Here is a 24,523-nt window from a genome sequence, read left to right as displayed (position 1 = left end):
TTTATGGGGAATAATGTGTGTGGTCTTAAGTGTGTTTTGACTATTTCCAAAATGTCTCATTCCCGCATTCCGTACGCTTACCCTACTATATTACTTATTTTTCTTCTGATCTATTTCTAGAATGGCAAACTTCAAATTAAATTTGCAATGGACACAGGTCACTCGAAATTTTGCTCACATAAAGTTCGTATCTATCCTGGGGTCCCCGTAAGAATTGAGTCTCTTCAACAATCTGTCCAAGTGGAGAACGGATCCAAGCCCAGTTTAATCTGCCGTGTCCTAGATTGTGGTAATAATATCATCTACGGCGACAAGAATAAACCAGTCTTGCTGGACTGTGACATTACTAGTATTAGTGGAGAACCCATTCTAAAGAGCAAAGTCCTCGCGACACAAGAGCATCCTCAGAAAATGGAGGACGGAATTTGTTTGCCGGAACTAAGAAATTCTTCCCCCGGATATTGGATTGAATTGAAGTGCCAAATTTCATACAGTACTCTAGACCCTGCCACTGTAACAATTCAAATGATACCAAGCACTGGCCCACAAGTCATTCACCTTTACTGGACAAGGGAACATAAGTCCGTTGAAGAACCAACAATAGAAATATATGACAAATCGTCAAGGGATGCAAAAATTGGGGAGCAACTAACATTCAGTTACAAAATATTCAATGGAATCGGAGAAGAAGTTAAATTCAATGCTGCAATACACAAAATGAAAGTTAGTTGGGCGAAGGACCTGGTTATTGACGAGAACATGCCGAAATACAAGGTCCCCGACCAGGTGATTCACGAGAAAGAATTTGTAACAGAATTGACACTTCTTAGCGACAAATATGGAGAAAAAATTAGGCATTCTTTTACCTTGACATCCCTTCCTGGGGAGCCTTCCAACCTGCATGTAAAGGTTGATGGAGCCCGTCCACGTGAAATCACGAAGGTCAAAATAGGTGAAAAACTACCGAACTTAATTGGTAAGATCACAGATGGCAACGGCAACATGATCAAAGCACTAAATATGGATCAACTAGAACGCGACTTGGACATTTCCGTCAATGAATTAAAAGTCATCTCGGACATTGCGTGCTTAAACAATACGGAAGGCTCGTTCGTAATAAGAAATGCAGTTATTCAGTCATATGAAAAGGATGCACGAGCTCATCCAAAACTTGGGAATATCGAATTGACTGTTACTTATAAAGAAGAATTTTCTTGTACGATTAAGCTAAACATCGTCCCTGGGCCCCCCGTGGGACTAGTTTTCATTCTAAATGGGCAGCAGCAAGATCAGAGGGGAACCTTCAGCACCCCAAATGGATCACAAATTATTACCTGCGCCCGATTGGTGGACGTGTTTGGGAATTTCACCAAACCTGAAACTCCTGTCAAAGTAAAATTAGATTTCTTACCAACGAATGGTTGGGTTGACCAAGGGCGGACATCTAATACCTTCATAATATCAGAGGATAACGACGGCAGAGCAGATTTCCACACAATTACAGCTGGGGTAAAACCACACATTAAGCCAAGACTGGATGGTAGCTGTAAGCTCAAGGATTGCACCGGAAAATGTTACGGGAGACCCCTAACTCTTAAGCTTGAAGCTGATTTTGATGGTAATCCGTTATCAGATATTTGCAAATTACACCTCACCTGTCGCTCAGATATACCGAGCCTATTGGTCCCAGATGATGTTGGAGGTCAGGGATCTTTTATCTATCAAAGTGGCTCAAATTTCGATCACTTAACGGTATCTTTGCAAGCAGAAGATGGTAGTATGTACAAGCAAGCGGAAGTAAATGCACTAACCCTATACCTAACTCCGGAGGGCGAAAACAGTCTAGAACAACGTGAGGTCATTGACATACCAGCTGCCAACGTGCATGAAGGCATCTACACTTTTGGCCAAGTCCCAACCAAGGCTGGACTTTATACCATAAAATTTATTTACCGCTGTGGAAGTGCAGAAATTACAGCAATATTTAAACAATTGCACGTCACCCCTGGTCCGGCTCATTCGCTCCTGCCACATTCCCCCTTGTCCAACTTGTCGGCATCAAACCATCCAGAAAATTGTGACCATCGAGTAATCTTTGGGAATCTGAAACTCGTAGTAAGAGATCAATATTGCAATCCTGTTTGGACAAACGAACATAACCACTCTGATGGAGGTGACGTCAGAATGGAATTTAGGGGCGCTTTACAACTAGAACATCTTGAAAACCATGTAAATTTTGTGTCCGGCTTACCAATCAAGAATGGATGCATACTTATTCCAAGATTATCACTTCTACCAAGCCTAACACTACCGAACGGGTCTCAGCAAACAATACACTTCATTGCAAGACTGATGGACCAGTCAGAATTTATTTTTCCCTTGGAGTTTACATTCTATAACGATGCCCATGGACTGCAAGCTGGGCGAAAATTGGCGAACGAAATTACTGTTTTGGACGAGCAGATAACAAGTAAGGAGGGAAAAGTTCAAGATTTGCAAAGACAGCTAACTGCAATTGCTAAAAATATAACGCCACTCGACGACGCAAAAAAAACCTTAGTTAAGCGTTTAAAGGTCCACGCACCGACTACAGATAGTTATTTTAAAGCATTGGAAACATCCCAAGGCATAACTCGACTTATAGCCAATGATTCAAGGAGGGAAAAGGATCTTGAAAGTAACAGAAAAAAGTGCAACATCCCATCAGGTCCTGCAAGTGATGAACCAGGAGTTTTAGGACCGATTGGGTTATTGGCGGAAATAAAACCCCAAAAGTTGGGTAAGGCATGTATACGTACTTATCCAGCATAACCGTGATTGCCTACTTCCAAGATAAAACTAGTCCATTCTCTGTGTTTCTGTGTGTCTGTTTGTCCACAGGTAACACATCCCTTGAATGTATTACAGAGCGAATGCATTCAAGGGTAGCACAAGCGAAAGAGTGTGGACTCCGCATCAACCAGTAATTTTTGTAATTTTCAAGATTTTCAAGTTTTTGATAACTTTCAAAATTTCCGATTTTTGCCAATAAAAATGAAATGTTTGAAATCCCAAAATTCATGACAAACCTCGAATTTGTTTGTAATATTGACAGTAATTTAACAAAATCTATGAATGATTTGTGAAAGCAGCGATCGCTTGTTAGGTAGAAGAATCGTAGGGTTTGTTTTTATCACGCTAAAAATGTTTGCTTATGTACATATTTGCGCTTGTATCTTTCTTCAAACTCAATTTGAAGATAATTGTCATGGTAAAAACTATATTTAGTTTAGCTCCGTTGATAGCAATCCGGAAGGATTTGAAACTTAACACTCGAAAAAGTCTAAGGTAGTCTAGTTTTACTTATTTATTTGCCACCGTGGGGCAACGAGAATATCTAGTGTAATGATACGTAGACCATCCATTGCACGTACCAATGATATCAAAACTGCGACGGAATATATGCGGTTATGTAACGCCGCACGAGGGCCTGCATGTCCCACCATCCTCACCCGGGATGGGCGACGTCTCTGTGGAGACGGAATAATTGGGGGTAAGTCGACCCAGGCACCTCCTCAAAATCGCTATACGTTCGGATTAGCCCCGACCAGTGAACTTATTCAGATTCGAGAACGGTTGAAAATCCTGCCTTCATTGAAGAAAGCGATGGAGGCTCTAGAGAATGCCGAAAGGGACGATACGCCACAGAAGCTGGCTCTAAACGAAGACCTGCTCAAACTGGAAACTGAGAATAAGGACCTCGAGAAAAAACGGGATGACTTGAAAAATGAGTTGGAACATTTGAAGGCTTATGGTAGTAGGGCGTTATCAACACAGCATGGGCCGACCATCTCGTCCAACCTGGTAACGAGATCAAGCCCAAGGAACGCAGGTGTGAGGAATGGGCAACCCCAGGCAAAAAGATTGAAGTACCAGTAACATGTAATTACTTGTACAAAATTAATTTTCATTATGTACAATTCTTTCACGAAGAGATACAGAGCTGTCTGTTAAATGCAGGAAAATATGAGAATGAAACTCATTGAATTTAGAATTGCCAATTGAACCAAGTACAGAAAAAAGTGATTTGTGGGCTGACCGGAATCGAACCGGCAACTTTTCGTTCACCAGACTACCGAGTTACCACTTTCCCCACAACGCCCTTAGAATAGCATTGCATCTTTTTCCTTTACTTGGGTGATGCATATTTTTAAACATGAATATCCCTCCTGTTTTTAAAAATATGCATCACCCAAGTACAGGAAAAAGATGCAATGCTATTCTAAGGGCGCTGTGGGGAAAGTGGTAACTCGGTAGTCTGGTGAACGAAAAGTTGCCGGTTCGATTCCGGTCAGCCAACAAATCACTTTTTTCGGTACTTGGTACAATTGGCAATTCTAAATTCAATGAGTTTCATTCTCATATTTTCCTATATTAATTCACTCATTACCGCAATTTTCAAATATCAATGTTTATATAAACACCAGCGGTTCCTCTTGTTAAATTTCGATACGATGCATAAAGGCAGGGTGAAGAGGATGAATATCCCTCCTGTTTTTAAAAATATGCATCACCCAAGTACAGGAAAAAGATGCAATGCTATTCTAAGGGCGTTGTGGGGAAAGTGGTAACTCGGTAGTCTGGTGAACGAAAAGTTGCCGGTTCGATTCCGGTCAGCCAACAAATCACTTTTTTCTGTACTTGGTTCAATTGGCAATTCTAAATTCAATGAGTTTCATTCTCATATTTTCCTATATTAATTCGCTCATTACCGCAATTTTCAAATGTCTGTTAAATGCATACATTTTAAGGTACTAGCTACGTTTGTGAGGCCATTCTCACCTTAACTTTCTGCAAGAATGCATTAGGCGAAAGATTGTACATATTGTAACCCGTCCCACTTGTGCATGATCAACACAAGTGAGACGGGTTCTCAACAACATTCCGGGATTTTCTCCTTTTTCTGCCATCTCTGGCATAATAATTGTACATTTTTCTCTCTTTTTTGGTGAACGTGGCCCATGCCTCGCTCTCCTTAAAAGATTCAGTCTAATCTCTCTATGGAGCAACATCTCCAATTTTCTAACTCTTAGGAAATATTATATTTTGTGGGTGAATATTATTTAATTGATTAAATAAATAATTTATAAAGATAACCCCCACACCAAGTGTTGCTCCACATAATTTGCACTAGCTGTTATCAACCGAAAAGAAAGGGATAATCATTTAAATCCAGGGATAGTGAGGATAAGGGAGTGATATTTGAACACTCTCATCATAAAATCTCCTCATATTACTGAGGCTGAGTTGAGTTTAGAGGCACTCCCCTTAATCTCAGTGTAGGTTTCGAAGGACGCGTCGATGAATATTTTTAGTATTTTGTACGTGTTCCTCATCGTTTTCTGATAAGGAATAATGCCATCAACTCAATGATTCAAATATTGTAAGGCCCTTTTCAAGGCCTGCGTTCCACCATGCACCATTTACAATTTTGCAAAGTCCAGTTAATGCCCTTAATCTTTGCGTAAAACGGTGCACTGGAGTGTTCCAAATTTTTTAAATTCCAAACCAGTGGCATCAGAAGACTCTACAAGGGTCCCTTGTGTAAGAAAAATTGCGGTTTTAAATTTTGGATTTTTCTCGACTGAGTACTAATTGGTTAATTCTGAGGTCTAAGATGACAAAGCATTATCATGAAAAAATAGTTTCGATGTGTCCTCACCAATTAGCATTAGCAATAAAACCCCCAGTGGTAGCTGCAAATAATGCTCAATACAGTACCTTAGATTCATCATTACCTTTGGATAGGTTTATCTCAAAAGTGAACTTACACCACAGCTCATAATGCCAACCACCATAACCATTACGGCAAACTTTCACTTTTCTCAATCGTGATTTTCTCCATGTGATTTCCTAACTTTGAATAGTAAATCATTCGGGTTTGTGGTTATTTTTGAGTGAGGAATATTTTCTTGTTCAGTTTAGTCACAGATTCATATTTTTAGTGTTACACGTGATCGCGATACAGCTTGAAGGATATGGACTTACTGATTGAGCTGTGACATTGTTTTTGCACTCAAATTATCGTCGGTTTTTACGTTTATGATTTAAAATCTTGATGAGAGTTATTTTTATTTTAAGGATGGATACATGATGCTTGTTTGCCCCTACGATTTGGGATGATAAGTTTTTATTTGTTATGCCACGGTTAACTGTTCGGGCGGACATCGGTTTTCGCAATTTTCGGGGGTTGTCGTTTTTTGTTGGTGGGAGGCCCAGTCCATTTGTTATATTCCTTTTTCCAATGGAATTATGTATTTTATGGACAGATGGAATAAAAATTATGATTCTACCACATTTTAATAACTGCAAAATTTTGTAGGGGGCATTTTAGCTTTGCAAACTACTTTTACCGCATGGAACACTTTGGGGTCAATTTTGTAACCCATGATCACATTGTTTTTAAATAAAAAATATGTCGACTACGTGGTCGAGTCCGGGCTTGTAAACAGTATCTAAATTTTCCGGAATCAATGATGGGTTATTGAGATACTGAGGCTGAGTTGAGTTTAGAGGCACTCCCATTTATCTCAGTGTAGGTTTCGAAGGACGCATCGACGAATATGTTTAGTATTTTTTACGTGTTCCCTATCGATTTCTGATAAGGAATAATGCCACCAACTCAATGATTAAAATATTTTAGGGCCCTTTCCATGGCCTGCTTTCCAGCAATCCTTACTCACAAGTTTGCAAAGTCCATTTTACGCGCTAACTCTTTTTTAACAAACGTCTACCGAGGTGTTCCAAATCCTTAAAAATTCTAACCAAGTTCATCAGGGAACTTAGCGAGGGTCTCTTGTGTAAGAATAATTGTGTTAAAGAATACTTTATTTGTTTCGGCTGAGTACTGACTCGTCAAACTTGTGGTCTAAGATGACGCAGCGTCATCATGAAAAAATAGTTTCGACGTGTCCTCACAAATTAACTTTAGCAATCATACCCCCATTTGTAGCTGCAAATACTTCTCAATAAAGTACTTTACATTTAACTTTAGCTTTCGTGGGATTCTTATAAATGGTCAACTTCCACGACAGCTCATAATGCCAACCACCATAATCCTTACAGTAAACTTTCACTTTTTGCAATCGCGAATTTCTCCATGCGATTTCCTGACTTTGAATAGTAAATTATTCGGGTTTGTGGCTACTTTTTAATGAGGAATATTTTCTGATTCTGTTTAGTCACAGATTCATATTTTTAGTGTTACGCGTGATCGCGTTACAGCTTGAAGGATATGGCCTTACTGATTGAGCTGTGACATGGTTTTTGCACCTAAATTATCGTCGGTTTTAAGGTCTATGATTTAAAATCTTGATGAGTAGTTATTTTTATTTTAAAGATGGATACATGATGCTTGTTTGCCCATACGATTTGGGTTGATAGGTTTTTATTTGTTATGCCACGGGTAACTGTTCGGGCGAACGTCGGTTTTCTCGATTTTCGGGGGTTGTCGTTTTTTGTTGGTGGGAGGCCCAGTTCATTTGTCATATTCCTTTTTCGAATGGAATTATGTATTTTAAGGACAGATGGAATAAAAATTGTGACTCCATCACATTTTAATTGCTGCAACATTTTGTTAGGGGACATTTTAGCCTTGCAAAGTGCTTTTACAGCATGGAACAGTTAGGGGACAATTTTGTAGCCCATGATCAATTTTTTTGTATGTAAAAAATATGTCAACTTGGTGGTCGAGTTCGGGCTTGTAAACGGTATCTAAATTTCCCAGAATCAATTATGGGTTATTGAGATATGTTGAAAAACATATCGTGCCTGTAAACTCAACTCAGCCTGTATGTCGAAAAACATATCGTGCCTCTAAACTAAACTCAGCCTGTACAACATAAAATTTAAACACTACCGTTACAATACCCATGTATATAAGTTACATTTTTTTCAGAGGTTGTACACTCTTAATAAAATCAATACCATTTTAATACCACGGCCGTATTATATGGTGACTCTACCGTTTTGGTATTGATATAATACCCTGCGGTATTATTATGAGTAATACTGCCGCGGTATTACTTTATTAATTTATAGTATTAAACAATGAACTTTCAGTATAAATCGTCTTGTAACTCTCGGTATTGATTATTAAATGTACAGTATTAAAACGTTAAAGCATGATAATACTGCCCGGTATTATAAATAATACTATAATTTGATGCCTTTATAATGAAAAATAATACTGCACGGTATTAAATCATTAATTGATGGTATAAAATGCATTGTACATAATCATATTTTATTTTCAATAAATTACAACTTTTAACAAATTTAAAATAAAAGTTACTGCTATAATAAATAAATAAAATTATTTATAACTATTACTACTTTACAGGACAAAGTTTCATGAAATATATATATATATATAACTTACAATTAAATATTACTACAAAAAATGTCTAGAAATTACAAATAATCCTGACAAATTACAATTTTGTTTAATCTCCATCGCATCATGTGTTACTAGATCTTTTACATTTATTACTCTGTACAAATTTTCAGTTACTCTAACCTTATAAGCAAATAAATGGCGATAAAAAAACTCAGTTTCCAGAACTTTGAGAATAAGCAGACATGAATTATCATTTTGAATCAGAAATTCAGAAATTATTCCAAACTTTGGAAATATTGTTCCCATTTCGAAACAAACCACAAAGTTGTGTTTATAATTGTAGCCATTGAACCAAATCTGATTTGTTGTCATCATTTCAGTTTTAATACAGATATCATGATCGTTTAAATAGTTTTTTAATGATTCTGCAATATCGAAGGAATCATCAAACTCAGACATAGTAGCTTTACAAATTTTGTCAGTCTTAATTCCATGATGGAAATCTAAATTTTTGAAAACATGCGAACTATATTGCTGATGCCTCATGGCAAGTGAAAAACAAATATTTTTAAAGTTTCTATTGTTATGGGCCAATTGAGCAAAATAATTGTGTTTTCCTTCAAACCGCATTGTCCATAGAGAAATTAAAGGGCCAGACATTTTAATTATAAATGGATAATGACACATAAAATGGTGTTTGGGTAGCAAATTTTGATCTGGAAATAGAAATTTAAAGAGCGAATGGTGTTTAATTATAAGCGATTTCAAGGTTAAAATTGATGACTCATTAAAAGATCGAAAAAATATAAAGCTCATGCATTCTAATAATTGCAAAATTAAATCCCAATATTTTAAATGGACTTCATCGACAATTAAATCTCCCAAAATCATTGGTAAAAACCTGATTAAACACCAAGCTTGCGCAGCTTTTTGACCGATTCTATTTCCAGTTCCATCTAATTTTATTGGACTTGGTTTATTTTTCGATTCTAAATATCCAAAATCAAAAGCGGAGATTCTGTTGTTGACTGTTTCAAGATTAAAACATCCCAAACTAATTAATTTTTTGAAAACTAATTTAATTTCATATGGCACGACTCCCTCCAAGAGATCATGCATTATGTCAGCTGTTGGAGAATCTAGAAAATGGTAAAATTGAAGCGAATTTAATTCACTCCAAAAGTTTCTGAATTTAAATGTAAACTATAATTGGTCAAATTTCGTATCGGCATATAATTATGGTCAAATTCATTTTGGATTTCAGCCTTTGAAATATAACAAATTCGACAGAAAAAATTAGAATTAAATGATTCTGTTAAACCAAGTAACGAATTTCCACCCAAATTATCGTGAACGACAGAACAAACTGTGCCTCGAAAAATATTTCCCCCAATTGAAATTCCTGTCGTTTCTAAAATCTTAATGTCAGGTAAAACATGTTTTAAAATTGACCCATAACCATATTTTTTTGCGTCTTCACTATAAAACAAAGCTAACAAATGAATTTGCGAAAGTTGAGAATTTATATAATCGGGCAAATTACGTAAAATAAAATAAAGCGCCCCAAGTTTGTGGATCCCTTTTTTAGATCCCAAAGGATTAACTGTTTCAAAGTCATCATAGAATAATTGTAACTGGATTGATTGTGGATATTTAGAAAAGAGTTTGTTATTTTTAAATGACTCAGAGTCACAGAATTTAAAAATTTGTCCATTGGGTTTTGAAATAGATTCGAAATATTGGTATAATTGTGGAATTTGGATTATTTTTTCAAGTGTTTTCAGCAGAGGTACGTACATAAACGTATCTTCCACGACTACTTGTTGTCTTTTTGCATCTTTAATTTTAGAGTCTATTCTGCTCCCTAAACTTATCTCAGTTGGTAAAATTAAATTATTTCTGCTCTGGTACAAGTTTTGCCTCTGATAGCTGGACTTAACTTTAACAAAACCAGATACTAATGAGCGTATTTGTATAGCAACCATGTCAAATTGTTCACCTAAAGTTTGTTTCCCTAATTTAGTAACTAAGTTAATAATTTCTACAAATACATATTCCATTTCTTTTACAATTACATCCATTACAGAGTTATTAACACCACTTGCAATTATAGAGGAACAGAAATTACCTAAAATTTCTGAAACTATTTTTATACCAGTATCAACGGAGATATTTTCAAAAGTTTTGGGATCCTCAAAGTCAATATTAATCTCTTGTTGAGCTTCACTAAAATTGGAACTATTTAAAGTTGGCTCAAAAAATAGATTTGGTATCTGGGAGCCTATTTCTAGAAACTTATCGTGTGACTTTACATGACGTAAAAATCCACTCCATGTCCCTAACGTTATATTACATGAACTAAAAGGGCAAATTAATTGAGGAAAATTACTGTGTCCATAATTATGTACAAATTTTAAATGAGTTTGAAACTCACTCGCCCTTAAAACTAATATCTGACAGACTGGGCAAGTAAACATTTTTTTAAATGAGATTATTAAAAATATTACTTAATTGAGTAAAAACACTTTTCACCTTTCCCGAAAGATCAGTACTGTCCACGTCAACCTTATAAATATAAACTTGAAGAAATTTCCATAGGCCTTGCAAGTTCTTGTCGTATTCTGCTCCGAAGACGTAGTGTGATTTGAAGAGGAGGTCAATTGCTTGTGCAGAATTCTTAGCGTCAATTGGCAGCAGTACTTTATCTACAACGAGATAAAAGGAAGAAAGTGTTTTCTTGTTTTCTCCAAGACACAAAAGGTTTGGTTGTCTCTTATCCTCGCTCCAAGTATCCAGGATGGATGGTAGAGGAGTTGCAGTCTGGAAAAAAAATGTTATTAAATTCATAACAACAATTTGAATAATTAAAATAGTTAGAATACATTTTAATTTAAAAGTCATTATGTACCTTATAAAATGAGATCAGCAAATTCTTTGCTTCATCAATTGTACACCGACTCCCTTTTCCTCTCCCTTGGGCAGCTGGGGGGATTAAATAAAGAAGAACGAAGAGTGCTGCTACTTCAGAGTCCCAATTATCTTTAAAATAAAACGAATTTTGATAAATTTCAAGGAAAACTTTGTTTTAAATAAACCAAATTTTTAAAAAATAGTATTTTGCAAACCAGACTCCTCTGTTAGAAATTTACATAAAGACGGGGATTGCTTTAAGTCTTTCACTTTCTCCAGCAGCTGTGAGGAAAATGACGGCCAAATTCTTGTAAAGTTTTCTTGTGATTCTCCTTGAAGAAGAGAAAATTCCAAGCGGATCTAACATAAATAAAAATTAATGTTTAACTCAAATAATTAAAAATACTGACAAATAATATTGATTTAATCGGATTATACTAAAAAGTCGCAGTCCGCAAATTTTGTATAAACCAGCAGGATTGATTGTGGATTGACTCGTCGTAAGTAATTTCTGTGCTCGAGGGTGTCTTGCGCCAGTTTAATTATTTCTGCGGATCCCGATTTTGCACTGCTGCCATTTAAACTCCTAACTAACTCGTCATATTGTCCGTTGTCAACGTTGTCATCCAGTTTTGCAGTTTTAGGTTTAGGTCCGCCAGTTCCAAGCTGTGTCTTCTTTGCCCTTAATTCCTTCTTTTTTTCAGTGGTTTTCAGTTTTTGGTGAATTGTCCTCAATCTCCGTTGGATTAGTCCTGACCGTCCAATTTCATCAAAAAGTATATCCTGCAATGCAATAAAAATTATTTAATTACGAAAATTAAATATGAATTAATTATTTATAAAAGTTATATGGTTTACCAAGCCTTCAGTTGACCCAGCGTATCGCCAACATGGAATATATTGAATAATTGCTGACGCCAAATTCTTTTGGTCAGAAGAACTTGGAGATTCACTAAAATTACAAAAAATACAAAAATCAAGTTTAAATATTTTATGGAGGAATTTTAAATACAAATAAATACTTCTTACCCTTTTAGCTCCACAAGTTTTGAAACAAATTCTTGCACAAGAATCACAGCTGACTTGTCATCGACAAACCCTTTTGTGTTGCAATCTGCTACAACTCTGCTAATTTCTTGATTATCATTAATTGAATTACCCAGCACCTAAAATAAATAATAAATAATAATATTTTAACTGTGGGTAACTAATAATTTTATTTTTACCTGATTAAAACCATCCTGTTGCAGCCGTTGAATTTTGTATGATGGTGAATGGGTGACTGAAAAGTAAATAAATATTTATGTACTTATATATTTAGACATTTAAGAATATAAATATACGATTAAAAAGCTCACACATTAACTCGGTACTTGAAGAGCTGTTCCTGTCGTCAGGATTCAAATTAATTGTTATCTGATGAGATTCTTCTCCACCCAACTTAAAGACTATATTTGGAATGTTTTCAATTTCTAATAAAATATGAAAAACATCCGAGTCAACCTCTGCCCCCTGATCATCTTCAAGTCGGATAATTACTTCGTTCCCTAAATCGAATTTCGTTCGCACTAGAAAAAATAATTAAGATTGTTGGTTAAAATATTGTTAAATATATGTAATATAAGTTATTAACATAAGTAAATCGTGTGTAAATTTAAAATTTTCTTTGAAGTAACAAAATCCTCAAAATTTCCGTCACTTGGAATTAATTTTTTTGATGTAAAAGAATTTGATACTCGAACTAATTTTGTGGAGCTCATGTTGACGAATTGCTGAGTTGAATGTGCCGGGTACGCGTGGGGTAACGGACAAACTTGAGTCATTAAAAACATGGTATAATTTCAATACTGGAAAAGTATTGATCAATACTTTACAGTATTAAATAAGTTTTAAACTCTACTGGTATTAATTTTTTAAATATCAGTATTATTTTAAAACTGCACATTAGTACTATAATAGTAATAACTGTTAATACTATTTGCTGGTATTGATATTTTTTAAGAATCAATACCCAGCTTCTTAGAGTGTAATAAATATCTATGTACCTATATATTACATATATTGTGAGAATGATCACATAATAACACAATATTTTAACAAAATATGTCAACCTACCCTAATATCTGTCCCTAATATTCCATATTGTCCGTAATATTGAAACATGAAAACTCTTATTAAGTGTGTCGTTAACAATTCTTATTAGAAAGCAAGTTTCAGATACCATACGCAATTAATAATCGCGTATGCTGTAATGCTCCTGAAAATTACATAATTAGTAATTATGTACACGCATACCTGCGTGTAATCGTGCTTTTGCAGCAGAGGGGAAAACACATTTTTCTCACATCTGGAAACATATTTACATGCATGGCTGACACGCAGGGTTGATAGAGAAAAAGGGGGGAAGGGGGGTAAGGGGGTTAGGTAGGGGGGGATATGGGGATCAGGAAAGGTAGCCCTTCCTTTCGTTGGCAGGCTGACTATATGATACGCTATGGGGGTCAGGAAGGCAAAAAGAAACGCTGTCTTTCCTATTGTTTTCCTTTTATCGCTAATTTCATTTTCAAAATTTTTTTGCAACAAAACAATGCATCAGTTTACAGCACTTGAAGTTCCTACGACATTTTCACATTGTATTAGTGAAAAGTATCGGTTCTCCAAATTTGGATTTAAAAGGATCTGATTTTATATCTCATGTGGGAAATGTACCGGGAGCCACGGGAACTACAAGAACGCCTAGTTTGTATAAGAATAGCCCAGTCTGTCTGGATGTCTGTCCGTCTATCTGGAATGCATGCCTTCAATGTATAAGCAAATTAGTGCATTGAAGGATGGCAGCAAGGGTTGTCGGGGCAAGTGTACGAAGCCATGCCAACCATGCTTTTCTTGAGGGTGGGCCTGAACGGTATGGTTGATCTGCAAACATCCTTCAACTCTGAAATAAATACTTACTGTGGTGTCTGGATATTTTCTTCTTCAAACCTGCTTTTACAACTCAAATATCATTTATATTAGGTAAAATATTAAAAACCGCAACATATATCAAGGAATTCGAAAAATGTTTAAGTTCGTTTTGCAGTTTCAACATGTCACGTGGTTTCAAGGGGTTAGGAAATGTCTTTGGGGCATACCCACATTATTTTCCAGTCATTTTCTACCAGTCTCACATTGACCCATCTCACTTCCACCCATATCGACACGTCACCCGCTTAATTTGAACGCCCTCGATTACATCTTTCGAACGACACCACATATGACCGAATTCATTGTTTGAATTTTGACCTACACATAAGGTTACCGGAAGGTCAGAGGTAAAAAATATTAAAGCCATTGAATTCCTGGTTAAATATCCCATTAAAATTATACCCCACATGACGAATAACCGCAAAAAACAGGTCGTGACCTCTTTGTGACCTTTGTACTCCATCTTTGAAATTGACCTGCCTTTTGACTTTAGGAACGTGTGGTAAAAATTTCAGGTTTAAATTCACAACCGTTCGGAAGTTATTGTTCTGAAGTTATTGCATACAAACGGACGGTCGGACAAGGAATTTGCATAAAGAGGTTTCACCCCTTAATAATCATGTACACAAATGTCAAGTAATGATATAATCCTCAAAATCCACCTAGGCATCAGTAAACGAAGCCACCCAGAGCCGAATTTTTAAATATGACGAAATTCCATCGAAAGTCGAGATGACGTCCTTTGGAATCGTGGTGCTAACCACACTTGTAACTCGAGGTTCACGAGCCGAGCCAGTTGGCTCCAAAATGTCGCGAGCCGAGCCACGAGCCGAGCCAGTTGGCTCCAAAATGTCGCGAGCCGAGCCACGAGCCGAGCCAATTGGCTCCAAAATGTCGCGAGCCGAGCCACGAGCCGAGCCAGTTGGCTCCAAAATGTCGCGAGCCGAGCCACGAGCCGAGCCAGTTGGCTCCAAAATGTCGCGAGCCGAGCCACGAGCCGAGCCAGTTGGCTCCAAAATGTCGCGAGCCGAGCCACGAGCCGAGCCAATTGGCTCCAAAATGTCGCGAGCCGAGCCACGAGCCGAGCCAGTTGGCTCCAAAATGTCGCGAGCCGAGCCACGAGCCGAGCCAGTTGGCTCCAAAATGTCGCGAGCCGAGCCACGAGCCGAGCCAGTTGGCTCCAAAATGTCGCGAGCCGAGCCAGGAGCCGAGCCATAAAACTCCAAAGTATCGCGAGCCACGAGCCGAGCCATAAAACCCCGAAGTATCGCGAGCCACGAGCCGAGCCAACAGACCCCAAAGTATCGCGAGCCACAAACCGATCCAACTCCAAATTGTGACGATACGAGGTGTCGGTCGCTGCGCGGTTCGTAGTCGCGATACATAGAATTTTTATGACCTCACAAATGTCGTAAAGCCTCCTTGAGTTAATTCAACCAATAAATATGTTGTCTTACGCGGAGCGGAAGTGTAAAAAATGTTTTACGTAAAAATACAAATTCATACTCCTGAGATCGTTCCTTATACAACCATTACCATTACCAAGTATAATTTATTCCAAAAATCAATGTTTCACACATTTATCAGATATATATTCTATTATATTCTATTATAGATAAACTTATTAATTATAATTTGCAATTAATAAATGTTCAAAATGAATAATAAAAAATTCAAGTATAAGTGAATAACGACCTAGGTCGTTGTTCACTTATGCGTAATAATAATAATTAATACGTTAATAATAATTAATACATAGATTGAAATGTTGTAGTGTAGGCCGAATAGGATATGATAATGGCATAACTTGTTATTTTTGGCTGTCTTGGCAGAAGCGTTGCGACGCTTGTTGATTTGTCGTCGGTGGTTCTGTCTCCTTCTTGCTTCGTCGTCTTCTCTGAGATTTTCTTTCGTACTTTGGGTGGACCATGGATCTGGACAACCCCATGCCGCGTGCCCCTTAACTTCTCTACAGTTGTGACATTTTATTTGCATGATTTTATCATAATATGCCTGGCCTTGAACGATTATCTTGAAAAGTGTGTCCCTCCAAGTCTCGATCGATTCTGGAACGCGCTTTCCCAGACGACCCCTTGACACGCTGACTCGAGCATCAATTTCCTGGGCGCTGGCTGGAGGGTTTTCTAATAATCCTTTTATCATTATTTCCGTGAACATACTTCGTGGAGCCTCATCAATTAGGGAGGCGTGGTGATTCCTCCAGTCATAAACGGTAGCAAATAGGTCACGATGAGCTCCACTGATGGATATTGCCTCCTTTCTGCTCAGATATTGAAGCCCTGTTTGATCGACTCTCTTGGCGTACTTCGAGTTTAGTTTCGACTTGGTAGCGTCAAATGCGGTGTTCAACATTGAACTTTCCATTGCTCCTCCCAGCTGCAAAGTATTGTACTTAATTAATTAACAGGTTTACTATATACATACATAGATATGTACATATACATGCACACATATATTGGTAGATTTGAATAACGACCTAGGTCGTTATTCAAATTCAATAAGCAGGGGAAGTTGAGTAAATGAGAAATTGAATACATGACTTTTGATGATGATGACGATTCTAAGAAGGATATGCACATCGTCCCTTGCATATCTTAGTAGCTTTTTGTACCCGACGTCATGGTCTGATCTAGGCCTGAAGTCCGCCACTTGTGCATCCTTATCGATGTCTACTTCAGGGTAAAATAAGTTGCATAATTTTTCAAAAGTCATTGGTTGACTTCCGGCAGCTTTTTCCCATTGGTGCTGCTCATCAGCAGTAGTAAACTTTGATCTGCTTCCGATGTAATTGTGGTACCATCTCTTTCTATTTTCGAATGGTACCGATCTTGTAACGGTGTCAAACAAAGAATTTTGAAGGACTAGCTGGAACAGGATCTGCACATCCAAGACATTTACAATGTTGATAAAGAAATCCCTCTTGAGCCAAATTATATCGTTATCTCCACCAAAAAGATATTTGACGGCGCTCGTATCTTCTAAATAATCTTTAAGCGAAGACTTTATCAACTCCACAACAGGAAACACGTCAATAATGTAGTCCACATCTTTTGTCCCAATTTGTATGATGACAGTCATCCCTACAGATGTTAGGCAGCATGTTAAAATATGACCAACAACCTAGGTTGTTGGTCATATTTTTAATGCTAAAAGTGATCTGCATTGCAGAATATTAAACTTAATGTTTGATACTTGATACATACCCAAAAAAGAGTGGTCATCGTTCCCTTCTAAATCAATGCTTATTTGAGTCTGCATACATAAGTGTGTCATCATTGACTGGAATGATGTATCATCATTGACTATTTTCATGTCATTTAAGTAAAGGGGAGGATAAACAGGTTCTGGGAAATTCCCTAACAAGTTTTCCGGAAATTTAGACTCTCTTATTTGTGCTGCTTTCGAGTTAGACGCCCACATGTCATCCTTCGAGCCTGGATAAATATTGTTTTCATTTCATAATCATAAATGGAATTGATTTATAAAGATGAATGGGTGTAGAGATAGAGAAATTATAAATTACTGGAAACCTAGGTTGTTGTTTCCAGTAATTTATTTATTGGTGTCATTATTGTTACCATTGTTGAGTTGTCGACGGTGCAGTAAAAAATAGCGATAAGATTCCTGTGGCCCTACATCTGCTTCTCCATATTTTTCGAACGCCTTCCTCTTCTTCTCCCAAAATGTAAGTTTCTGGAAGCGGTAGAATTGCACACATTTAAATATAGAATCAAATTTTAGTCAGCCTTTCTTAAATGTTATTAATTTAAAAAAAACCTTCTCGTTAGATGATTCTGCTGGCTGATGTTGAGATTGATGAGCGTTGAACGTCTCGAAGATGACATCCGTTAACTGCGATTGTGGAGGATTATTGGCCGATGCGAGCGTCCTAAGTTTTCTGTTTGCCCGTTGCCTTTGCCCTTTGCTCATGTTTACCTTACGCTTTAAATTAAATATTTTCAAGATTTTATTAATGTATTATTAATCATTATTACTACTCAGAAAATTAAATTTATTATAAAAAATCAAGAACAACAACCTAGGTTGTTGGTCTTGTAATTTTGTCTACTGAAAATTCTATTGTTTATTAAAAATTATATACAAATGATTTACTTACGTTAAATCCAAAATCGAAGGTGTCATACAAATCAACTTGACCATCACTTTCGTCATCATGATAACCGGCTGGGAGGAGTTGAGACATTTAAAGTCACAAAGTTAACGAACTTATTTGGGTGTGGTGGTATTGAATATTTTATCTGATGAGGTGATATAAACTACTTATCATCACAATACTGGTGTGGTACGTATGAGTGTATGTCAGTGAGAGGAGCGAGAGAAATGTTGTTGACAACTTGAAAATCAGCAGCCGACTGCGGCCGTAATACGCACACATACCGTACATATGTAATTCACATTGGAGAAAAAGCTGGAGTGTCTTGGAACTACTTGGATGTTCCAAGTTGGAATTGAGAAAAAAAAGGATTTCTCGGAAACGATATTTAATTTTAGAAATCCAACCACAAAACTCACTATGCAATGAATGAACGTGAGAGTTTAAAAGAATAATTAAGCATGTAGAAGTAGCAACTAGTAAGAAAAACTGTTTATTTATGTCCTATGTGAGTTATAAAAATAAGCGATGGTCATAAATAAATTCAATCCGAAAAAAAGTGTAAGCCAATAATGCATTCGACCAACAGCCTAGGCTGTTGGTCAAATAATAAAATGCGTACCAAACGATCGAGTCTATTTAACATTCAAAAATTCTCTATGAAGCAATAAATTTGCCAAATTTTTTACTGAAATTCTTGCTCTTCTGGCCCGAGCTATTGCACCAGCAATGGAATATATTCTTTCCATCCCAGCAGAGCTTGCAGGGAAGGCCAAGTGTTTTTTTGCAAGTTTAGCTAATATCGGAAAACGCCATTCGTTGTCCCTCCAATAATTAAGTGGATTTTGTGATGCTGGCGAATTAGATTCGTGAAGATAGATTTGGAGTTCGCTAATCTCAACTGGGGTTGATGCAGGAACCTCTCGTAAAACATCAAATAGTGACGTTTTGTCCTTGTCGCGTGAAGAAGACACTGCATCATCTACGTTGGAGTTGGTCGTCTGGTCTCCCGATTTTTCAGGGCCATCCTTTTTAACAGCATTAGTATAATTAATCTCTTCAACCTCAAAAAACAGGCTAATGACGTCCGTAGCAGTTTGTAACGATGGAACCTTCAATTGAGGGGTACCATTGTCGCCATCCGCCCCCGAGTTTGTCGACACTGTTAATATATTGTTATATAAATATTTAAATACTTATCAGCACAAATAATAACAACGACCTAGGTCATTGTTATAAAGGATTGCAATTTACTAACGTTTAAAGACGTTGAGCTTGATTCGAGGATCCAGAATAGAGGCAACAAGAACCTCGGATTTTTGAATGATTGGATTCATTCGATTTTGTAGCTGCTCAATCAATTGAATTTGCAAGGCTTTAAAATAAGTGACGGAAAGGTTTTGTAGTCCTGTAAAAATCACAATTAAAATAAATAATTAGTAGTGCATAATGTAAAATTTTGTAAAAATATTACTTCGATAGGCTTGCGTGGTAACAAGAACTACCAAATTCGCAGTTACTGAGCTCGAGTGCATTTCATCTGTAGCGTCTCCCATCGGTCTAAGTATAGTATACAACTCCTCAGCTTTCTTCAGATCTTCCATTGTGGGAGCCAATGGTGGAACCTTCTTCTTGTTTACAGTTGTGATTTTGGAAGGTCGAAATTCTACCGTGGCACGGTCAAGCACATTTCGTATTGCTTTGAAGAACTTATCCTTAAATAAATTAATAAGATTCTATGTACCCGCGGTTAGAAGTTGAGGAACGACGACCTAGGGCGTCGTTCATCCCGAAATATATCCGCAAAAACACTAATATTTATGTATGCATTTTTGTCCGTACCTGCTTGAAACGTTGAACCATATCCAAAGTCGCATTCCATCTCGTCTTGGCTGGAAATACAACATCAAGTTTAGTTTCAGTCCTCAGGTCATCGCTCCATCTTGTTGAGTTTTTGAAGAAAACCATCACACTTTTAATGTATGAAATGAAAGTTTTTGAATTCTCGTCGGTTTTTAAAGCACTGATGACGCCAAGCTGTAATGTATGGGCAATGCACCCCATATGATCCACAAACTCGGGTTTTGCTGGTTCCCCGAAGTCCTCGTCTGAGTTTAACAGCGAAATATCTTCGTCATCAACATCTTCATCATCCCCTATCTCTTCGTCGTCACTATCGTCTGTGGTGACTTCAAGGTCCTCTTCCTGCTGTTCAGAAACTTGTTCGTCAAGTTCATCTTCATCATACTCGTCCGTCATTTCGAAACATTTAATCATGTTTGATGCGTTATCAGTTACCACATATCCCCCCTACTCAAACAGATGTATTGAAATTAAACGGTTGAATTAGTGATGAATTGTTTCAACAACTTTCAACAAAAATTAAACAACAACCTAGGTTGTTGTTCACAATAATGACTCACCCATGCATTAGGAACTTTCAGCGACCTTAGACATTCCATAAATTCTTCTCGAATATATTCGGCCGTATGACGTTCTTTCAAAATTCGGAAGCCAATCAAACAACTTTTGTATTCCCAGTTGGCATTGATATAGTGAGCACAAATGCCCAAAACTCCTTCTCTTCGACGAGTTGACCATATATCCAGTGAAAAGTGACATGATCGTGGTTCAACTTTGGAGAGATTAGACTTAATAGCTGGAGATACCCTCAAAGAAATTATGTTTTGAAGTCGTTTTACGTATCCTTGCCTTGATTTAATACTTATCTTCGGATCCAGATTTTTAACGCATTTCTTAAATCCAATGCCATTTACAAAGTTCAGTGGTAATATGTCAAGTGACATCATGGTCAGCACGTTGTCATCAAACTCTTTCTGTTTTGGATGATCATTGGCGTAAGGCTCCTTCGAAGATACAAATTCTTGGAGAGACTGTTGAGTTTCCTTTTGTTTTTTGTGCACTGTTTCGTCGATGACCAAACCATGTTTTCGCTTGTAATATAATAAAGATTGTGATTATCAGCGTCGTTTTATACAATTATAATAGTACCCAATAACCCAATAACAACCTAGGTTGTTATTGGGTTTTCAGCTCTACATAGTAATTTCGCACATGCCAAGATTTCATGTTTAAATTTATAATTTTATTTTACCTTTAGATGCTTTCCCAAATTTGCGTAGGAGTTTAGCTGAAGATTCAACACTGTGCCACAAACTGTGCTTCCATCTATTAACTTAAATTCACATTGGACTTGAGTTTTTCCAATTCCTTTATTTGAGCTTGAATTTGATGTCTGAGAGTTAGCGTTGGTGTCTGACGCATCAGTATGGACAATTTCGGTCCTGTCTTCTTCGATGTTATCCTCTAAATTTAATAGTGTATGTGGAAGTAGCTTGAAGTATTTTCCAAACTTGCTTTTATTCAAAGGATCCGACGACGACGGGATTAGGCGACTTCGACTGCCTGCCTTAGTCATAAGTACTTCGAACGCTGATGTCGAACTCGCCGAAGAACTCCGTAGTTTTTGGTTATCCTTACTACTGATGTCTCTGTTATCCTCCATTTCTAACAGTGGTTTGTTAACTAATCTATCTTTAACTCAGTCTAACTGACAGGAGGATGGACTCGGATGGAGGGTAGAATGTAGAAATGAAATCAGTCGAAGGAGAGCAGACACTTCAACATTTGTCTCCAGCGCAATACTTAATTAAAATTGGGTGATGTGAGAATATTGGAGCAAGAGGGGGAATAAACTTGAAACAACAACCTAGGTTGTTGTTTTTGCATAAATTGCCTTGCTGTGCAGCTGAGCTGAAGTAACTCACACCAACTCATCATTTCAACAACAATTTTACCAATTATCTTATCCCCGCTGCAAACATCGCCAACCCAGGTTTGTCACAACAGAGACATACGATTACCAATTTTTCCAGTTACCTCCCAGGTAAAATTTTCCATCAACCATTCACTTTATTTATATTGTTCTGGTTTACTTGAACTAAACTACTTATTATTTTAATTCCAATATGTAACTAAAGTCGACTTTATTTTTCAGCCCATCAACTAAAAAGTTACAAATGGATTTCTCTGATTTCTACGATAATGCATTTGACGAAGACTGCCCCTTCCTACATAATATACGAAGGAACTTTATTTTACTAATGAAGGATGAATCCAACGTAAATCCACAAGAATACATTGCAGTATTGCACAGATTCAGGAGATTTGTAACGATGCTTATCGGATCTCGTACAGATTTACCAACAATCATTAAAGAAAACTATGTTATCGCATTGCATGAAGTAGTAATGTTCCTGCAAAGATTATCAACTAAATTCGAAAACTACAAATCTGCAGGGAACGAGGAATAAATTTACAGATTATAAACTTCAACGATTAACTACCTAGGTAGTTAATCGTTTCTCCCTGGTGTATTGCATGCATCCCACGATTTCTACGAACACATAATTACTTTGTTATCTTGTGAATGTAGAGTATTACTTACTAAATTTATTTATTTATCCAATCAATAAACATCTTTAACTTGTACGTAGTACTTAGTAGTGTAGTTCAATGAATTGACTAAGTGAATCAACTTGTATTTTATTTATATTATTAACAATATTAACAAGTCAATTGAGAATCCAATAAGAATTTGACAACAGTAATAAAATACGGAAAATTCCGCAATTGTACCAGGAGATATATATGTAGAGATGTAATGCGTAAAACTTGTACAAGTTATACAAATAATATATATTAAGATTCTTTCAATTCAACTGACCCGCAAGCGTAGCCGAGCCACGAGCCACGAGCCGAGCCACGAGCCGAGCCACGAGCCGAGCCACGAGCCGAGCCACGAGCCGAGCCACGAGCCACGAGCCGAGCCACGAGCCACGAGCCGAGCCACGAGCCACGAGCCGAGCCACGAGCCACGAGCCGAGCCACGAGCCGATTCAACATTCTCAAAAGTATCGCGAGCCGATCCACGAGCCGATCCAACATTCTCAAAACTATCGCGAGCCGATCCACGAGCCGATCCAACATTCTCAAAACTATCGCGAGCCGATCCACGAGCCGATCCAACATTCTCAAAACTATCGCGAGCCGATCCACGAGCCGATCCAACATTCTCAAAACTATCGCGAGCCGATCCACGAGCCGATCCAACATTCTCAAAACTATCACGAGCCGAGCCACGAGCCGATCCAAGGGCTGAATCGGCTCGGCTCGGCTCGATTTTTGCGATCCATTTTGGATCGCGATCCACAAAGTTACAAGTGTGGTGCTAACCAGGATTTTGGGAAACTGGGCGAGGCAAAAGTATCATTGATTCGTAGGACTGGTCCTGGCATCATTTTTTGGGCTTTTGCGATTTTTTATTAGGGAATAAATGTTTGTGCATGGCCCTGGTGGACATTTGCACTTTGAATCTATTGTAATTCAAGCTGAGGGAACTAATTGGACACTTCCATCTGATATAAATTGTACGACTCGGTACATATGTAACTACGTTAAATTTTTATATACGTTGAGATATTTTGCTTTTTGAAAATATAAATTGGATAAACTTCCGTATCAGAGGAAGGCGAGGGAACGACTAAGCTGGCGATGATGATACGGAGCAAAAATATCATCCGTGTATTCCGCTGCACAAGTTCCCTATGAAAACCCAATGGTAATATGAGACTACTTATCTCCAACGGGATTTGAGATCTGTAACCCAGAAATCTCTCGGAGATTATATTAGCCGATTTTACAGTCAGGTGTTTTGACAATATTAGTGCCGTTTAAATGGTATTATTCCAAAGTTTTTTATTCCAGTGAATTTTGTTCATATTATTGTCGATTTATGTACTGTCTTAAATATTTAGTTAAATCCAATTGTGCCCTGAGAATTAATTGGAATTTTATACTCTATCTTCCCATTCTAAAAATTTCCCACAGCGTTTACAGCCTGCCCAGCTAAATCCCAGAATTTCTACAGACTTCGTTCTTCCTGGGACCTGACATACTACCCTGTCTTTTAACCCCTCTCACACCAAAAGTTTAAAGTTATAGCAGCATTTTTTTCTCGTAAAACAATTCTAATTTTGTAAACTGTTTTTTAGTACTTACCCGCACCTGATCCTGTGTGGGATTATAGAGATACAGCGATCCTACGTTATCATTAT

General features: G+C 37.4%; 4 protein-coding genes across 4 annotated transcripts; 1 reads left to right on the top strand and 3 right to left on the bottom strand.

Annotated features, from left to right (window-relative positions):
• The first annotated feature begins 120 nt into the window (after nt 1–120).
• Nucleotides 121–2,989, top strand: LOC110848342. The gene is made up of 2 exons (XM_035851160.1): nt 121–2,779; nt 2,881–2,989. Exons 1-2 carry the CDS (start codon nt 148–150, stop codon nt 2,964–2,966), a joined length of 2,718 nt encoding a protein of 905 aa, XP_035707053.1. The 5' UTR covers nt 121–147; the 3' UTR covers nt 2,967–2,989.
• Nucleotides 2,990–10,826: 7,837 nt separating this feature from the next.
• On the bottom strand, nt 10,827–15,504 carry LOC118435253. Its single transcript, XM_035850966.1, has 9 exons — nt 15,018–15,504; nt 12,646–12,855; nt 12,514–12,569; nt 12,317–12,453; nt 12,146–12,239; nt 11,726–12,070; nt 11,503–11,647; nt 11,286–11,416; nt 10,827–11,197 (listed from the first exon to the last, which is right to left on the bottom strand). The coding sequence occupies exons 1-9, from the start codon at nt 15,502–15,504 to the stop codon at nt 10,859–10,861; spliced, it is 1,944 nt and encodes a 647-aa protein (XP_035706859.1). The 3' UTR covers nt 10,827–10,858.
• A 326-nt stretch (nt 15,505–15,830) lies between these two features.
• LOC118435416 (protein RRP6-like 2) lies at nt 15,831–18,281 on the bottom strand. The gene is made up of 5 exons (XM_035851442.1): nt 18,050–18,281; nt 17,851–17,965; nt 17,476–17,706; nt 16,808–17,352; nt 15,831–16,648 (listed from the first exon to the last, which is right to left on the bottom strand). Exons 1-5 carry the CDS (start codon nt 18,200–18,202, stop codon nt 15,959–15,961), a joined length of 1,734 nt encoding a protein of 577 aa, XP_035707335.1. The 5' UTR covers nt 18,203–18,281; the 3' UTR covers nt 15,831–15,958.
• A 7-nt stretch (nt 18,282–18,288) lies between these two features.
• On the bottom strand, nt 18,289–21,932 carry LOC118435415 (kinesin-related protein 4-like). The gene is made up of 6 exons (XM_035851441.1): nt 21,502–21,932; nt 20,810–21,340; nt 20,229–20,696; nt 19,861–20,101; nt 19,645–19,794; nt 18,289–19,548 (listed from the first exon to the last, which is right to left on the bottom strand). The coding sequence occupies exons 1-6, from the start codon at nt 21,910–21,912 to the stop codon at nt 19,022–19,024; spliced, it is 2,328 nt and encodes a 775-aa protein (XP_035707334.1). The 5' UTR covers nt 21,913–21,932; the 3' UTR covers nt 18,289–19,021.
• Between the last annotated feature and the right edge of the window lie 2,591 nt (nt 21,933–24,523).

The sequence above is a fragment of the Folsomia candida genome, unplaced genomic scaffold, assembly GCF_002217175.1.
Source record: "Folsomia candida strain VU population unplaced genomic scaffold, ASM221717v1 Fcan01_Sc004, whole genome shotgun sequence".
Classification (NCBI taxonomy): Eukaryota; Metazoa; Arthropoda; class Collembola; order Entomobryomorpha; family Isotomidae; genus Folsomia; species Folsomia candida.
The sequence above is the reverse complement of the archived record's forward strand: the minus strand, read 5'-3'. Positions and strand labels throughout refer to the sequence as shown.

Coding starts and splice junctions, on each gene's coding strand:
- LOC118435415 (XM_035851441.1), bottom strand. CDS start 21,912: ATGGAGGATAACAGAGACATCAGTAGTAAGGATAACCAAAAACTACGG. Junction 20,697..20,809: donor TGAAAGTTCCTAATGCATGG/GTGAGTCATTAT, acceptor CTGTTTGAGTAG/GGGGGATATGTGGTAACTGA. Junction 19,795..19,860: donor TACCACGCAAGCCTATCGAA/GTAATATTTTTA, acceptor TGATTTTTACAG/GACTACAAAACCTTTCCGTC.
- LOC118435416 (XM_035851442.1), bottom strand. CDS start 18,202: ATGAGCAAAGGGCAAAGGCAACGGGCAAACAGAAAACTTAGGACGCTC. Junction 17,707..17,850: donor CCGTCGACAACTCAACAATG/GTAACAATAATG, acceptor ATATTTATCCAG/GCTCGAAGGATGACATGTGG. Junction 16,649..16,807: donor TCATCATCATCAAAAGTCAT/GTATTCAATTTC, acceptor AATACTTTGCAG/CTGGGAGGAGCAATGGAAAG.
- LOC118435253 (XM_035850966.1), bottom strand. CDS start 15,504: ATGGCTCGGCTCGTGGCTCGCGATACTTTGGAGTTTTATGGCTCGGCT. Junction 12,570..12,645: donor TTCAAGTACCGAGTTAATGT/GTGAGCTTTTTA, acceptor TTTACTTTTCAG/TCACCCATTCACCATCATAC. Junction 11,417..11,502: donor ATTTCTAACAGAGGAGTCTG/GTTTGCAAAATA, acceptor TTTATTTTAAAG/ATAATTGGGACTCTGAAGTA.
- LOC110848342 (XM_035851160.1), top strand. CDS start 148: ATGGACACAGGTCACTCGAAATTTTGCTCACATAAAGTTCGTATCTAT. Junction 2,780..2,880: donor AATAAAACCCCAAAAGTTGG/GTAAGGCATGTA, acceptor GTTTGTCCACAG/GTAACACATCCCTTGAATGT.